The 17,054-nt window shown below is 48.7% G+C and overlaps 1 protein-coding gene across 1 annotated transcript; it reads right to left on the bottom strand.

The window, feature by feature from the left end:
- Positions 1-5,155: 5,155 nt before the first annotated feature.
- On the bottom strand, positions 5,156-9,580 carry LOC309326833 (stress-associated endoplasmic reticulum protein 2-like). Its single transcript, XM_081835869.1, has 3 exons — positions 9,379-9,580; positions 6,983-7,055; positions 5,156-5,739 (listed from the first exon to the last, which is right to left on the bottom strand). The coding sequence occupies exons 1-3, from the start codon at positions 9,460-9,462 to the stop codon at positions 5,699-5,701; spliced, it is 198 nt and encodes a 65-aa protein (XP_081691995.1). The 5' UTR covers positions 9,463-9,580; the 3' UTR covers positions 5,156-5,698.
- Between the last annotated feature and the right edge of the window lie 7,474 nt (positions 9,581-17,054).

The raw sequence follows: 17,054 nt of genomic DNA, 5'->3' as shown, positions 1-17,054 counted from the left end.
CACCCACCCCTTCCGGTTCCTCTCCGGACAGCGAATGAGGCTGCGAGGCACGGAGGTGTGTGACCCGGATGTGCAATGGGCGGAGGAGAAGAAGAGGCGGGACTTCCGGCAGCTCTCCTCCCGTCAATAATAATTGGGCTTGTGAGGAGGCGGGACTTCCGGTAACTCTCCTCCCTTTAAAAATGATAATTGGGCTTGTGTGGGAAATAAGTAACGACTCCTTAGATGAAAGCAGCGTTCGTGAAATTCATAAGGGGGAGAAATGGAACCAAAAACCCCACCCAGACTAGGTAAGGGGTGTGGGTGGGGCGCTCTAGGACGCCGGCGCTCTGTGGCGCCCCGCCATGTTGGGGAAAAGAGGCGCGAAAGGGGAGATGGCTAGAGCGTCTTCCGGCGAGGAGGCCGCCGGTGGTCAGAGTGACGTCAGCGCGACCATAGAACTGGGAGAAAGGGCTAGAGTGGCGTGGCAAGGGGAAAGTCCCGGCTCCCTTTCGCCCCCGTTCCCCAACCGGGCGCCCTCCAGAGACTCCACCTCCCGCCAGTGACAGCTGGGCGAGGCTCGCAGTGAGAGACGATGGGAGTTGAAATCTTAAAAGGAAATGTTCTCTTTTTTCTTTCTCCTCCTATGATGAAGCTGGATGTTAATATTTTAATGTTGTATTTTAATCTTGTTTTTAAGTTGCATTCATTCAACTTGTTTTTATTTTTGCTTGTTAGCCGCCCTGAGCCTGGCCTTGGCTGGGGAGGGCGGGGTATAAATAATTATTATTATTATTATTATTATTATTATTATTATTATTATTATTATTATTATTTAAAAAAGGAAATGTTTCCTTTTTAGAGGGCCAGGACAGCATAGCTGTCAACTTTCCCCTTTTCTTGCGAGGAATCCTATTTGGAATAAGGGAATTTACCTGGAAAAAAGGGAAACGTTGACAAGGAAGGCTGAGCCAGGATTCCCTCCCCCTGGGTGCCCTGCTAACAACAGCCCTGCAATGTGGCCTTTAATATTTTATTTTAAAAGCTCTTACGATGGAGATCCCCAATTTTTGCACCAAGTTCAGGCTGGCTGCCTCAGCCTGCATAACGGATTTGCCTCCCAGTTGTGTGTGTTTTTTTTAACCCAGAAAAAATCCACACCCTTTGCCCTTTCTTATATAGGCACAGGGCTGGATGAATCCCTAGCCGGAATTAAGATTGCAGGAAGAAATATCAACAACCTCAGATGTGCAGATGACACAACCTTGATGGCAGAAAGTGAGGAGGAATTAAAGAACCTTTTATTGAGGGTGAAAGAGGAGAGCGCAAAATATGGTCTGAAGCTCAACATCAAAAAAACAAAGATCATGGCCACTGGGCCCATCACCTCTTGGCAAATAGAAGGGGAAGAAATGGAGGCAGTGAGAGATTTGACTCTCTTGGGCTCCATGATCACTGCAGATGGTGACAGCAGCCACGAAATTAAAAGACGCCTGCTTCTTGGGAGAAAGGCGATGGCAAACCTAAACAGCATATTAAAAAGCAGAGACATCACCTTGCCAACAAAGGTCCGTATAGTTAAAGCCATTGTTTTCCCAGTAGTGATGTATGGAAGTGAGAGCTGGACCATCAAGAAGGCTGATCGCCGAAGAATGGATGCTTTTGAATTCTGGTGCTGGAGGAGACTCTTGAGAGTCCCACAGACTGCAAGAAGATCAAACCTCTCCATTCGGAAGGAAATCAGCCCTGAGTGCTCCCTGGAAGCACAGATCCTGAAGCGGAGGCTCCAAGACTTTGGCCACCTCATGAGAAGAGAAGACTCCCTGGAAAAGACCCTGATGTTGGGAAAGATGGAGGGCGCAAGGAGAAGGGGACGACGGAGGAGGAGATGGTGGGACAGTGTTCTCGAAGCTACCAATGAAGGAGGTGAGGACAGGTGACCCCACCTAGGCACGAAGTTACCCCCCCCCTCAATAATCACCCCAGGCCTCAAAACTGTCCCAAATTCCTTTTGTCTTCTAAAAATCCACAGCTAAAGTTTTCCTCTGTTTTCTCACCAGATGCATAGGCAAACCGTTACTTTTATCAGTACAAGAGAGCTTCAAAAAGGCTAATGAATAGACTCTGTCAGAGCAGGCTTGAGAAATGACTTTTATCTCATTCAGTTGCAACATCTTTGGACACGCTGAACCGCTCTCATTCCCCTTTCCTGGGAAGGATGCCAAGAGTCCACAATAGTCCCAAGACAGGAGCTTTCTGTTCATGCTCAGGGGAACTGGAGGCAGGACTCTGGAGGAGGAGGAGAAAGGGGAGGGAACTGGAAGGGGAATATATGCTCTGTGCAAATGACTGTGAACCCATGCTTGTTTGTGAGTTATCACACTTGCTCCTTCTACCAGTTCATGGATGGTAGAAATAGAAATACAGTGGTGCCTCGCAAGACGAAAAGAATCCGTTCCGCGAGTCTCTTCGTCTTGCGGTTTTTTCGTCTTGCGAAGCAAGCCCATTGACGCCTTAGCGGATTAGCGCTATTAGCGGCTTAGCGGATCAGCTGATAAGCGGCTTAGCAGTTTAGCTGATAAGCGGCTTAGCAAATCAGCTGATAAGCAGCTTAGCAGATCAGCTGATAAGCAGCTTAGCGGATCAGCTGATAAGCGGCTTAGCGGCTTAGAAAAAGGGGGGGAAAGGGAAAAAAACCCGCAGGAACTCGCAAGACATTTTCGTCTTGCGAAGCAAGCCCATAGGAAATTTGTTTTGCGAAGCACCTCCAAAACGGAAAACCCTTTCGTCTAGCGGGTTTTCTGTCTTGCGAGGCATTCGTCTTGCGGGGCACCACTGTATGCTCTGTGCAAATGACTGTGAACCCGTGCTTGTTTGTGAGTTATCACACTTGCTCCTACCAGTTCATGGATGGTAGAAATAGAAATAAAGCTTTTTCTCCAAAACTATTCCTTGAGTGTCTGTCTGACTCCCATTCTCCCTTTCCCGGGCACAATATTTTTCCCACCCGAGGGCAAAGCCTCATAAGGCTACACCAGCGTGTGTTTGACCCAACTGCGGGAGGCAGTGGAAAACAGGAGGGCATGGCGTACTCTGGTCCAGGGGGTCACAAAGAGGCGGACACCACTAAACAACAACAACATATAGGCACAGAAGCAGCTGGCTTTGCCTTGAGCATTTCCAAGACTGACTGACAGCAGCTCCCCATATTTTCAGAACGAGGGTCTTTCCTGGTCCTCCTTTCACTGCGCTATGTTCATCCTCTTCTGAACTTCTCCCTGCGCTGCCAATCTCTTTTCTTAGAAGGGTCAGACCAAAGGGTAGCACAAAGGAAACGTATAAAAGGGTTTTTTTTAATGAGTTTAGTTTTTGACAATGCCCGAAACCCAATTTGCTTTGTCCATTTATTTTTTGTTCCCGTGTGCTGAGCTGATGGGTTTCCAAAATCAACCACCCACTGCAACCCCAAGACCGCATTCCAATCCAGTCGGATTTCCGGGTCCCATTTCATTTTCTTACCTTGACTCTCGTTTGAAAGCCTAGTGTTTGTCCCCCCCAGTTTGAAGAAGGTAATTTCAGACGTTCTTGGCTGCTTCAGATTTCAGCCTCCTTCATATTATGCAAAGGTGAAGAAACTAAACAGCACCAGTCTCAATCTGTTTCCTTCTGTTCATTTCAAGAAGGATGGTGGAGGTTTTTGTATGCCACCACAGCGGCAAGACTTTTATTAGCCAAAAACTGGAAATTGCAAGAGATACCAACAATAGAAGAATGGCAAATGAAGATGTTGGACTTTTTGGAGCTGGCTGACCCGACTGGAAGAATCCGCGACCGGAAAGAAGAGGAGATACAAGAGGACTGGAAGCAATTTAAAGAATATCTAGCTAAATATTGCAATATAAGATAAATAGAAAATTCTTGGAAGTAATAAATAGGCTTAGGGGTAGAATAAGAACATGTGTTAGTAATTATTATGGATTTGAATCTTAATAAAGGAGATGAGGTTAGTAAATGAAAGAAGTTAATATTATTAGAAATATGAATTTGGAGAACTGTTAAACTGGGGATATAATGAAATTCAGTCAGAGGGGATTTGAGGAAGTCAGTTATTAATGTAATGAAATTAGGAATTTGAAGCAATATATTTTTTATTTGTGTTATTTTTTTGTGTGTTTTGTAATGTTTTTCTTTTTTTTATCTTTTATGTGACAAATGTGAAAATCAACAAAAAATTATTTTTTGGGGGGGGGGGAGGATGGTGGAGGCAGAGTATAGCCATCACGGCTAGTAAACCACAGAAAACCCCCTCTGCCACAAATCTGTATAATTCTCTTTCCAAGGCGTTCAGGTTGGTGGTGATCACTGCCTCCTGGAGGAGCAAATTTCAGTTTAACTATGCACTGCACAAGGGGACTTTCCACCTACGTGCTGCTCATGAGACCAGGGCCCCGCAGGATCTGATTTCTTTCCGCAGGGCCTGTAAGACACAGTTGTTCCGCCTGGCCTTTGGCTTGGAATCAGATTGATCCCCTCAGCCTCTTCCTTTCTCCTTCCGTGATGGAACTCCTATTTGGCGACTTCCCTGGCTTTTTTCTGGCCCACGTAGGACCAGTCTGGATAGTCGGCCTTGGTGAAGACTTGACATTTTCATCCCCCAAAAAAGCTTTTGATTTGAGTTCCTACTGAAATGAGGCTGCATGTTAATGTTGTATTTTAATCTTGTTTTTAAGTTGTATTTCAAGCAATTGTTCTTATACCAGTGTTAGTCACCCTGAGCCCAATCTTGGCTGGGGAGGGCGGGGTATAAATAAAATTTAGTAATAATACAGTGGTACCTCGGGTTACATAAGCTTCAGGTTACAGACTCCGCTAACCCAGAAATAGTGCTTCAGGTTAAGAACTTTGCTTCAGGATGAGAACAGAAATCGTGCTCCGGCGGCGTGGCAGCAGCAGGAGGCGCCATTAGCTAAAGTGGTGCTTCAGGTTAAGTACAGTTTCAGGTTAAGTACGGACCTCCGGAACGAATTAAGTACTTAACCCGAGGTACCACTGTAATCATAATTTCCACTGACTGGTCTATGATGCATCTCTAGGGCAACTGGGTCTGTCATTTCCTGGCCTGGCGAACGGCAGATGAGGCAAATGGATTTGGAGACACACACAAACACCCCTCTCTATGGTGACACTATTTATTAAGAAATTTGGAATTACTTGGGTTTGTGGCAAAGATTCCAACAAGGCGATTTGATTTTATTTACTCAGCGGCTCGACCGGAATGGCGAGGGAGAATGAACTGCAGGTTGATAACGGGTTGAGAGGAGAATGTGGGATCCGGAACAAGCCTCCCCAACTCTGCACCCCAACCTCCAACCCCAAACGCCGCAAACCGGCTGTAGACCTTCCTCCTTGTTGCAACGCATCGTTTCATTTCCAAAGGAAAAAGCCCCGCGCTTCCACGAGGCGAAGGGGAGAGGAGACGGATCGCCCCCCTTCAGTCCAGCGTCCCTCCGAAGTGGTCAACAGCTCAAGGGACAGAGAGCGGGGAGGGAATCGGTTCGGGGGTCTCCCGAGAGCAGGCAGGGGGGGAGAGATCTGGTTCTTGGCGGCAGGCAGAGGAAGACTGTCATGGCTGTAACTTGGGAGGTCCAAAAAAGATCCCACGGTTCCCTGAGAGCAGGATTGGTGGCAGCAGTCGGAAAAGCATCCTGTCTTCTCCCCATTAACCTCCAAGTCGGATGCTCTGGATAATCTGGAAGATGGCTGTGAAGAGTAAGAGGGGGAAACGTAAGAATAACGCGCCTGGATCCGGCCAGTGGGCTCACCCATTCCAGGATCCTGTTCACACTGGGCAGAACAGCTTTACCTTTCAATAATCTTAAATTATTCTTGCTACCGTATTTTTGCTCTATAAGACGCACCAGACCATAAGACGCACGTAGTTTTTGGAGGAGGAAAACAAGAAAAAAAATATTCTGAATCTCAGAAGCCAGAACAGCAAGAGGGATCGCTGCGCAGTGAAAGCAGCAATCCCTCTTGCGGTTCTGGCTTCTGGGATAGCTGCGCAGCCTGCATTCGCTCCCTAAGACGCACACACATTTCCCCTTACTTTTTAGGAGGGAAAAGGTGATCTTATAGAGCAAAAAATACGGTAATTCCCTCTGCCTGCACATCAAGCAGTGTGTGAATTTTATGAAATTAACTAAAAATGTTTTGGAGGGCCATGTGGGGAACAGCAGGTAATAAATATAATAATAATAATAAAAAATAATAGTAATAATTTAACCAGACCTTTTCAGTAAGTGTTTCTTGTCAATGAGGGATGCGGGTGGCGCTGTGGTCTAAACCACTGAGCCTCTTGGGCTTGCCAATCAGAAGGTCGGCGGTTCGAATCCCCGCAAGAGGGTGAGCTCCTGTTGCTTGGTCCCTGCTCCTGCCAACCTAGCAGTTTGAAAGCACACCAGTGCAAGTAGATAAATAGGTACCGCTCCGGCGGGAAGGTAAACGGCGTTTCCGTGTGCTCTGGTTTCTGTCACGGTGTCCCGTTGCACCAGAAGTTGTTTAGTCCTGCTGGCCACATGAGCCGGAAAGCTATTTGTGGACAAAATGTCGTCTCCCTCGGCCCGAAAGCGAGATGAGCGCCGCAACCCCCGAGTCTGTCTTTGACTGGACTTAACCGTCCTTTACCTTTTATCTTCTTGTTAAGTGAATTTATCTTTCCATGCCTCTTTCATAACCTTTGTGTACACTGCTCAAGCAATATCTAAATTGTTGAAATAAATGAGTAAAAATGTTCTCCCTTGACTAGTTGCTCTCTCTCGTGCACACACACACAAACACAAACACATGCATTTTTATCCTCATTTTTGTGAGAATAAAACAGGAAGTCACATTTGCCACCAGGGGCTTTTTAAGGAAAAGAGAGAGACTGCAGCGGGTTGGGCTGGATGACCTCTGGGGGTCCCTTTCAATTCTATGAGAAACTGTTAATAAATGGGAAACTCACCTGATCCGCAGACCACGAAGACGAAGAGGGCCAGGAGCCAGGGGCCAACGGGGGCTTTTTCCTCTTGGGGTGTCTTCACAGAAGGGAAAGAGACCAGGAAAGGGTTAGAGAGACCACCTACCACCTGCAATTCCTTCCATTTGCTTATGATGGGCTAAATCTGGGCTTATTCCTGCCTATTCCCCTTTCCTGCAGCCTCAAACTGAGGTCTGGGGGCAGGAAGGGGAGAACCCGTGAGGACAGGAGGGGGCACAACTTTTCTAAGTGACTTCCCTCACATTCCCAAAATTCCCTTTTACCGTATTTTTCACCCTATAGGACGCACTTTTCCCCCTCCAAAAATGAAGGGGAAATGTGTGTGCGTCCTATGGGGCGAATGCAGGCTTTCGCTGAAGCCTGGAGAGTGAGAGGCGTCGGTGCGCACTGCCACCTCTCGCTCTCCAGGCTCCAGGAAGCTATCCGCAAGCCTTGTGTGCCCGGGGGAACTCCCCCTGGCGCGCAGGGCTTGCGGGCGGCAGCCGGCAGCGCGGAGCACGGGGCGCCCTTTGGAGGACGCCCCGTGCTTCGCGCAGGTGTCCGCAAGCCTTGCGCGCCCGGGGGGAACTCCTCCCGGACGCGCACGGCTTGCAGGCGGCAGCCGGGAGCACGGGGCGCCCTCCGGAGGACGCCCCGTGCTTTGCACAGGTGTCCGCAAGCCTTGCGCGCCTGGGGGAACTCCCCCGGCGCGCACGGCTTGCGGACAGCAGCCGGCAGTGTGGAGCATGGGGCGCCCTCTGGAGGACGCCCTGTGCTTCGCGCAGGTGTCCGCAGCCTGCCGCCCGGCGCGCATGGCGCCCTGAAGCAGAGCGCCCCGCGCGCCGGACAGACATCGGCCAGCCCCACAAGCTCGGGGGACAGCGGGGAGGCGCAGCGCCGCCATCCCACTTTTCCCCGACCTGGTTTTGGGGGGGAAATAAAGGGGGGGGGAATTTCCTTTATTTCCCCCCCCAAAAAGTAGGTGCGTCCTGTGGGACGGAGCGTACTATGGGACGAAAAATACGGTAATTCTCTCCCCCCAATTTGATCATAGGACAGCATTGCACAGATGGGCTCAAGAGACCATTATTATTATAATACTTATTTATACCTCCCCCCCGTTTCCCCCCCAGACTGGGACTCGAGGCGGCTTATGCAAACTAAATTGACGCAGATGAAACACAAGTAGTTAAAACATAGAAAATATAACCGTTTAGCTTATCTTCCATGCGTTTTTAGCTTTCTGCAACTCTTATAGGTTTACCCCTATCGAAAAGCAGATAATAAACTCAGGGCAGAATCAGAAAACTGGCAGAAGAGGCCCTGGAAATTAATAGAAACTAATCGGGGGGGGGGTCCTTCCAAGGATAGACCCCTCCTATTCCAGCCCCCTTAAGAGACAATTGCAACCCCCCCCCCAAAAAATCAGGCTTTCCCTAAGCAACCCCTCCACCGGTCAGGGTGCAACTCCGCTCCCCTTTCCGTGGAAGACCCCAGGGTCCTCAAATGGGGGGGGGCTTTGCTCCCAGGGAATTTAGGGTGCATGAGTGGGGTTGCAGCCTCAGACTTACCTGTGGGGTTTTTTTTGGGGGGGGGAAGAGTTCAGGTGATCCTCCCCACTCCCCTCCAAACCTCATTTCCAAACCTCATCCCTCCTGACCTAAGCTGCTCCCCCCATCTTTGCAAATACTGTATCTCAAACAGGGAGGGGGGTTTCTGAAATAAATAATTCATTGCTTCCCCAATTCTTCATCTCCACCCAAGCGCAGGTGCTCCCCCTCATTGCAAATTCCCCCGCCCCACTTTATCCCCTTTCTAATCCCCCACCTAGTTCACCCCCCATTGCAAACCCCCCTCCCCACTTTCTCCCCTTTCTGATTCCCCCTCCCTAGTTTACCCCCCATTGCAAACTCCCCCTCCCTACTTTCACCCCCATTGAAAACTCCCCCTCCCCACTTTCACCCCCATTGCAAACTCCCCCTCCCCACTTTCACCCCATTGAAAACTCCCCCTCCCCACTTTCACCCCCCATTGAAAACTCCCCCTCCCCACTTTCTTCCCCATTGCAAACTCCCCCTCCCCACTTTCACCCCCATTGCAAACTCCCCCTCCCCACTTTCTCCCCCACTGCAAACTCCCCCTCCCCACTTTCACCCCCATTGCAAACTCCCCCTCCCCACTTTCTTCCCCATTGCAAACTCCCCCTCCCCACTTTCACCCCCATTGCAAACTCCCCCTCCCCACTTTCTCCCCCACTGCAAACTCCCCCTCCCCACTTTCACCCCCATTGCAAACTCCCCCTCCCCACTTTCTCCCCTTTCCGATTCCCCCTCCCTAGTTCACCCCCCATTGCAAACTCCCCCCCAGCCCCCCCCATATACCGGGGCCCGATGGAGGCCCCCCCTCTGAGTGATGCTCTTGCTGTGCCTCTCGTTGGCCACTTTCATCCTTTGCACCCCAGACATGGCGGCGAGTTGGGGGGGGGCTGGTCAAGGTGGGGGGGTGGGCAAAGACCACCACCTCTGGAGCAGCTGCCGCTGTTGTCGTGGCGCCTTGGGCGGGGGGCCGCCTCCTTTCCCACCCCCCACCCCGGCTCCTCCCCGCGCAGGCGCAGCTTCCTGACGCCGCCCAGGAGGCCGCCATGTTGGCCTCTGCCCACAGTACCGCCGCCACCTAGTAGAAGGGCCGGATTGCTCCCGACGCCACCAAGGGCTACCGTATTTCTCCTAGTACGAAGGCACATTGTTGTAGAACTGGGGGGGGGCGGGGTTCGAAACACAGCCACCAAGACGAATGGAGATTCCCTCTTAGCCTAGCAGGAAAGTATTGCAGCGTTTGGGGTTTTCCGCTGAAATAAAAAAATTAAGGTCATATATATACAGTATATATATACTGTATATATATATTCCCTTCTTTTCCTTCTCCTCCTGCGATGAGGCTATATTTTAATGTTCCATTATTTTAATGTTGTATTTTATTTTTGTTTTTAAGTTTGTAATCATTCATCTTGTTCTTATTATTGCTTGTAAGCCGCTCTGAGCCCGGCCTTGGCTGGGGAGGGCGGGGTATAAATAAAAAAATTATATATATATATATATATATATATGCTTTCGTAGATTTTCACGGGTACAGGAATGCAGGTTTTGGTGTCCTCGGGTGTCTTCCCGTGTAAAAGTTGGGGTGTCTAGGCGACGTTTCGACGAGGTCTCACTCGTCATCTTCAGGCTGGTGCTTTCGGCTTCTTGTTACTGGAACAGAGCAGGATCTCAGTGTTTGAGTTCCTATAAATACTGTAGAGGGGGTGTGGTGTATAGCCTCCAATGTTCTGGGCAGAGAGGAAGTTCCCAGGCTAGTGTGCCTTTTCTTCTTTTGTTCCTTAATTACTTGAGAGATATCTTGAGTGATTTCTTGAGTGATATCCTGAGTACCACTTAGGTGGGTCATTAGGTGTGGATTAGTTGTTAAAGTCTTTGTGTCTTGACCTCTTGAACTTTGTGAAGAGTTTTCCTGAGAAGATGGCTGTACTGTACTTAGTTGTGCTCTGGCTTGGCTTCGTGTATAGGGGCGAGCTGTGGTTTTGTGGCTTGTGTCAGCCAGATCTGTGTAGGGATTGCAGGGGGGTGCAGCATCCGGAGGTGCCACCATGGATTGGCTACTGGATGGTGTCTGTAATTCATCTGTGGAGAGGGTCTGGGTTTGGGTCTGGTGTGGTTGATTGGTGTTGGCGTTCTGTGTGCCTCTGGATCTGGTGTCAGTTTTTGTGGGGAGGGCTAATTTCCAGATGTCTGGCAAGCGGGATGTGTCGTCACGCTTGTTCATGTTGTGAGGGTGTTTCTCTATCTCGATGGCTTCCATGATTATTCTCTTGTGGTGATGTTCCGTGTTAAAGAGCAATTTGGAATCTGCAAAATTAATTTCGTGTCCTGTTTCTTTCATGTGTTGGAAAAGAGAGGAAGTTTTTTCTTCTTTTTTGACGGCATTCTTGTGTTCTGCGATACGTGCATTTATTCGTCTGTTTGTTTGTCCAATGTACGTGGCTGGGCAGACTTTGCAGGGTATTTCATAGATCCCTTGGTTTTCCAACTGGATTTTATCCTTGGGGTTTCTGAGGATATTGGCTATTTTTTGGTTGGTGCAAAAGGCTGTTTTGATATTGTGTTTATGGAGGATTTTGCTAATTTTATCTGTAGTGCCCTTGATATAAGGAAGGAGGGCCATGCCATTGTTTTCTTCTGTGTCTTGGTTTTTGGGGGGTGTTTCCTTTTGGATTAGCTTCGTAATCCTGTTTTGCTGGTATCCATTGGCAATTAACACGTTTGAGAGATTCTGTAACTCAGTTGTCAAGTGGTCTTTGTCCGCCAGGCGTTTGGTTCTGGAGATGAGAGTCTTGGCTACGGAGTTTATTTGTGCAGGGTGGTGGTGTGATTGTGCATGTAAGTAGCGGTTGGTGTGTGTTTTTTTCCGGTAGATAGTGTGTCCTAGGGAGCCATCAGGTTTTTTGTAGATTAGGACGTCAAGGAAGGGAAGTTGGTTGTTGGCTTCTATTTCCATAGTGAATTGTATTTTGGGGTGTAAGTTGTTGAGATGTGTGAGGAAGCTATCCAGTTTTTTAACCACACGGGAAGGAAAAACTGGATAGCTTCCTCACACATCTCAACAACTTACACCCCAAAATACAATTCACTATGGAAATAGAAGCCAACAACCAACTTCCCTTCCTTGACGTCCTAATCTACAAAAAACCTGATGGCTCCCTAGGACACACTATCTACCGGAAAAAAACACACACCAACCGCTACTTACATGCACAATCACACCACCACCCTGCACAAATAAACTCCGTAGCCAAGACTCTCATCTCCAGAACCAAACGCCTGGCGGACAAAGACCACTTGACAACTGAGTTACAGAATCTCTCAAACGTGTTAATTGCCAATGGATACCAGCAAAACAGGATTACGAAGCTAATCCAAAAGGAAACACCCCCCAAAAACCAAGACACAGAAGAAAACAATGGCATGGCCCTCCTTCCTTATATCAAGGGCACTACAGATAAAATTAGCAAAATCCTCCATAAACACAATATCAAAACAGCCTTTTGCACCAACCAAAAAATAGCCAATATCCTCAGAAACCCCAAGGATAAAATCCAGTTGGAAAACCAAGGGATCTATGAAATACCCTGCAAAGTCTGCCCAGCCACGTACATTGGACAAACAAACAGACGAATAAATGCACGTATCGCAGAACACAAGAATGCCGTCAAAAAAGAAGAAAAAACTTCCTCTCTTTTCCAACACATGAAAGAAACAGGACACGAAATTAATTTTGCAGATTCCAAATTGCTCTTTAACACGGAACATCACCACAAGAGAATAATCATGGAAGCCATCGAGATAGAGAAACACCCTCACAACATGAACAAGCGTGACGACACATCCCGCTTGCCAGACATCTGGAAATTAGCCCTCCCCACAAAAACTGACACCAGATCCAGAGGCACACAGAACGCCAACACCAATCAACCACACCAGACCCAAACCCAGACCCTCTCCACAGATGAATTACAGACACCATCCAGTAGCCAATCCATGGTGGCACCTCCGGATGCTGCACCCCCCTGCAATCCCTACACAGACCTGGCTGACACAAGCCACAAAACCACAGCTCGCCCCTATACACGAAGCCAAGCCAGAGCACAACTAAGTACAGTACAGCCATCTTCTCAGGAAAACTCTTCACAAAGTTCAAGAGGTCAAGACACAAATACTTTAACAACTAATCCACACCTAATGACCCACCTAAGTGGTACTCAGGATATCACTCAAGAAATCACTCAAGATATCTCTCAAGTAATTAAGGAACAAAAGAAGAAAAGGCACACTAGCCTGGGAACTTCCTCTCTGCCCAGAACATTGGAGGCTATACACCACACCCCCTCTACAGTATTTATAGGAACTCAAACACTGAGATCCAGCTCTGTTCCAGTAACAAGAAGCCGAAAGCACCAGCCTGAAGATGACGAGTGAGACCTCGTCGAAACGTCGCCTAGACACCCCAACTTTTACACGGGAAGACACCCGAGGACACCAAAACCTGCATATATATATATATATATATATATATGGGACGTGGGTGGCGCTGTGGGTTAAACCACAGAGCCTACGACTTGCAGATCAAAAGGTTGGCAGTTCGAATCCCCGCAATGACGGGGTGAGCTCCCGCTGCTCGGTCCCTGCTCCTGCCAACCTAGCAGTTCGAAAGCATGTCAGAGTGCAAGTAGATCAATAGGTACCACTCCGGCGGGAAGGTAAACGGCGTTTCCGTGTGCTGCTCTGGTTCGCCAGAAGCGGCTCAGTCCTGCTGGTCACATGACCCGGAAGCTGGACGCCGGCTCCCTCGGCCAGTAAAGCGAGATGAGCGCCGCAACCCCCGAGTCGTCCGTGACTGGACCTAATGGTCAGGGGTCCCTTTACCATATATATATGTGTGTGTGTGTGTGTGTGTGTGTGTGTGTTCATAAATGTACCAAGCAAACATGTACATAAATTATATAAATATATAAACCCCATGTCTGAAGCAGCACAGGAAAACAGCCCTGAAACCATTTTGACTCCCAAACTGACCAAATGACTTGTCATTTCCTTCGCAAATCCTGTCTTAAGGGTATGTCTATGTATGAATAGGGTGAGCCTGTGACCTGGCTCAGGAACTAAGTATTTGTCATTACAAAAGACTGGCCAGGCTCCCCAGGCAATCCAATCAAGTGAGCATTAACAGGTAACCTGCCAGACAGAAGGTAAACAATGCACTCAGATTTCTGCTGTAGACCGCCCTTTCTGTAAATTGCTCCAGGGCGAGCAATTTAAATTGGCTATATTTGGGCAGGCACACCTTTGTTTGGGGTCCTCCTCCTTTCCTGCGTGTGAAGGGGGCACCCTGTTGCAACAGCTCTATAAATATTGCTTCTCAATATTCTCTGGTTGGCCTCTGTTCTTTTCTCCGACTGATGGAGAACCTGCAAAGGACTCTATAACGGCTCTTGTGTCCCTCATAAGGGAATAAGGGCAGATTTTCGTTTATTGCAGATGAAAGGGCCCAGAAAAAGCACAAGGGCCCCCACCCCAAAAAGCAATTCTGACTTTTTTTTTGTCCCACCTTGTTTTAACATTCTAATTCCCCTGCGCTTGGCAAGGCTGCAAAAAGATCTACTGCCCTCCTCATCCGTAGTACTGCAATGTCAGCACAAACGCCTGTTAGGTGCATGCAGAAATGGTCGTTTCCAAGCCCGTAAATAAAATTAATCCGATCCCATTATTCCTCTTTGGGGCAAAAACAAGTGTGGGAAAATATTTTCCCCACTATCTCTCCAGAACTTCTGGAAGGGAAGAAGAATTTAAGAGCACCAAACTATCGAAGGCTTTTCACCAAAGCCAGACTAAACGTCTTTCCTTCTGCAGTGTTGAGAGGAGTTCCCTACCAGGACAGACTTTGCTTGTGTGCTCAAGACATTGATTCCATAAATCATATTTTGTTGCACTGTGCAAAATATGAGCAAGCCAGGGCTTAACTGATACTACCCTTGCTGGTACTTTTCCCGGGAAAATCAGAGGCTCACAAATGCTAGAACATTAGCAGTTGCAAAGTTTTTATCGGTGGTTGCAAGAACAAATGATCCCTATTTTCTGAACAAAATGCTTGTTTAACCTGGAGGTAGGCTGTATGAATTGTGTATTGCTTTGTAATGATTTGTTGGGTCTCTGGACAGTAATAAAGATTGATGATGATGATGATGAATTTGAGAGAGAGAGAGAGAGAGAGAGAGAGAGATTTTCTCCCACAATCAACAAGAATATAGAGGGTTTTTTAAAGAAAAATTCTATAAATTTCATAATAAATAAAACTGATTAAATGTGTTAATACGAATGGAAATCAAAACACCTGCAGCTGTTGATAAGCGATTACGATCAAGACTGAATGTAATTGGATGAATTCAGACTTCGGAAGCAGGATGAAGCAAAACCATCTCACCTGGAAATCTAGTGTGCGGGAGGCCACGCAAAATGTATAATTGGCTTTATAACTGACATATATTTGAATCTGAATTGCCATTTGAAATGGGTAACATGTGGTTTATATCTGATTTTAGTAACCAAAAATTTTAAAAAATAATTAGTTACAAAAAACCCCAACAACATAGAAGTTTTACATATAATAATCTTTATTTATTTATTTTATTTTAAAAAAAGAAAGCCAGTGAAAGAAAAAGTAGTTTAAAAGCCCCCCCCCCTTTCGGAGGCAGCGGCTTCCTGTTCCTTGATCCCGAAAGAGGGGCACAGGACCCCCACCCAAAGGCTCTTCCTTCGCGCCCCCCAAATTGCCAGAGGAGGAGCGAGGTATCCTAAAGACACAACCCCCCTTAAAAAAAGACCAGCCCCGTGTCAAACTCCCCCCACCCAGCCAAAAAGAACCCACTTAAAAACCCTGACTCTTGTGCAGAGGTAATTAACATCGTAATACTAATTCCAGGTACCGTTAAAAATAGGGCAGGTGGGGCGTTTATGGGGGCCGGAATCGGGGAGGAAAGGGGGGGACGTACCAGCTAACCGTTGCTGTGCAGCACAATTGAATCCCGTGCGCACCTGACTCATGCCATTTCAGCCATGCGCGGCTGAAACGGCGCAAGTTGAATCCGGGCGAGGTGGAGAGTTCGAGGGCTGTTTTCGCACCAGGTCCACCTGGGGTTACCCAGGGCGTAAAGAGCCTCTAAGCCAGGGGTCAGCAAACTTACCGTGCCTCGGGTAAGTTTCAGGGTCGGAGGAGCACCAGAAATCACTTATGCGCATGCACAAGCGTTATTTGCGCATGCGCACACGCTATTTCCGGCGCACATCCGGGTCGGAGGAGCACCGGAAATAGCTTGTGTGCATGTGCACAGGCCAACTCCGACCCGGGTGTGCACCGGAAATAACACTTGCGCATGCACACAAGCTATTTCCGGTGCTCCTCCGACCCAGAAGTGGGTGCCTGCGCAGCGCAGCGCCGGTAAGAGCGGGTGGTGGGGGTCGCCATGGGCCAGATAAACGAGTCCTTCGGGCCTGATCCGGCCCGTGGGCCTTAGTTTGGGGACCCCTTCTCTAAGCTGTCTGATATGCTTGGGGAGTGAGATGCCTGCTCATTTCGCCGGCTCTGGTATGTTCATTGACATCCAAGTTCCTGCACTGCCACACACACCCCAGGCACCCTAGAGGCCCGCAAGGTTGGTTTCTGCTTATTTATTCCGTAAAATCCATGCGCCGTTTCATGGCAAGCACCTCAAAGTGGTTTCTCCAACAAGCTGAAACTGCAAAATCGAGGGGAACTTGATCAACGGCAGCAATTTAAAACGTACAGTCATAACTCATGCTACGCCCGCTTCATGTTACCATATTTTTTGCTCCATAAGGCGCACCAGACCATAAGGCGCACCTAGTTTTTAGTGGGGGGGGGGAATCAAGAAAAAAAATCTTATTCTCCCCCCCCCCCAGGCCCAAAGAGCAAAGAAGCCAAGACAGCGAGCAGGATCCATCCCGCTGGCTTCTTCTTTAGCCGCGCGCAACCTCTCCAGCCGGGAGAGGCTGCGCGCGGCTTTGGCAGAAGCCAAGACAGCGAGCGGGATGGATCCTGCTCGCTGTCTTGGCTTCGTTTTTAGCCGTGGGGCTGGAGCTGGGGAAGCCCGAGCTTCCCCCAACCCCAGCCCCCATAACAGGTCCGGGAGCGGCGGCAAGGTTGCAAAGCCTTTGGAGCGCAGCGCAAGTTCCCGCTGTACTCCAAAGGCTTCAGCGATAGCCGCCTGAAGCCTTTGGAGCGCAGCGAGAACTTGCGCTGCCTTCCGAAGGCTTCGGGTTCCTTTTACTGAAGCGAAAGGAACCCGAAGCCTTTGGAGCGCAGCGCGAGGTCCTGCTGTGCTCCGGAGGCTTCGCGTTGCTTTCGCTGAAGCCTGGAGAGCGAGAGGGGTCGGTGCGCACTGACGCCTCTCGCTCTCCAGGCTTCAGTGAAAGAAATGGGAAGCCTCCGG

Source organism: Podarcis erhardii (genome assembly GCF_964252035.2).
Source record: "Podarcis erhardii genome assembly, chromosome: 13".
Taxonomy (NCBI): Eukaryota; Metazoa; Chordata; class Lepidosauria; order Squamata; family Lacertidae; genus Podarcis; species Podarcis erhardii.
Note: the sequence above shows the minus strand (reverse complement) of the source record. Positions and strands in the feature narration are given on the sequence as shown.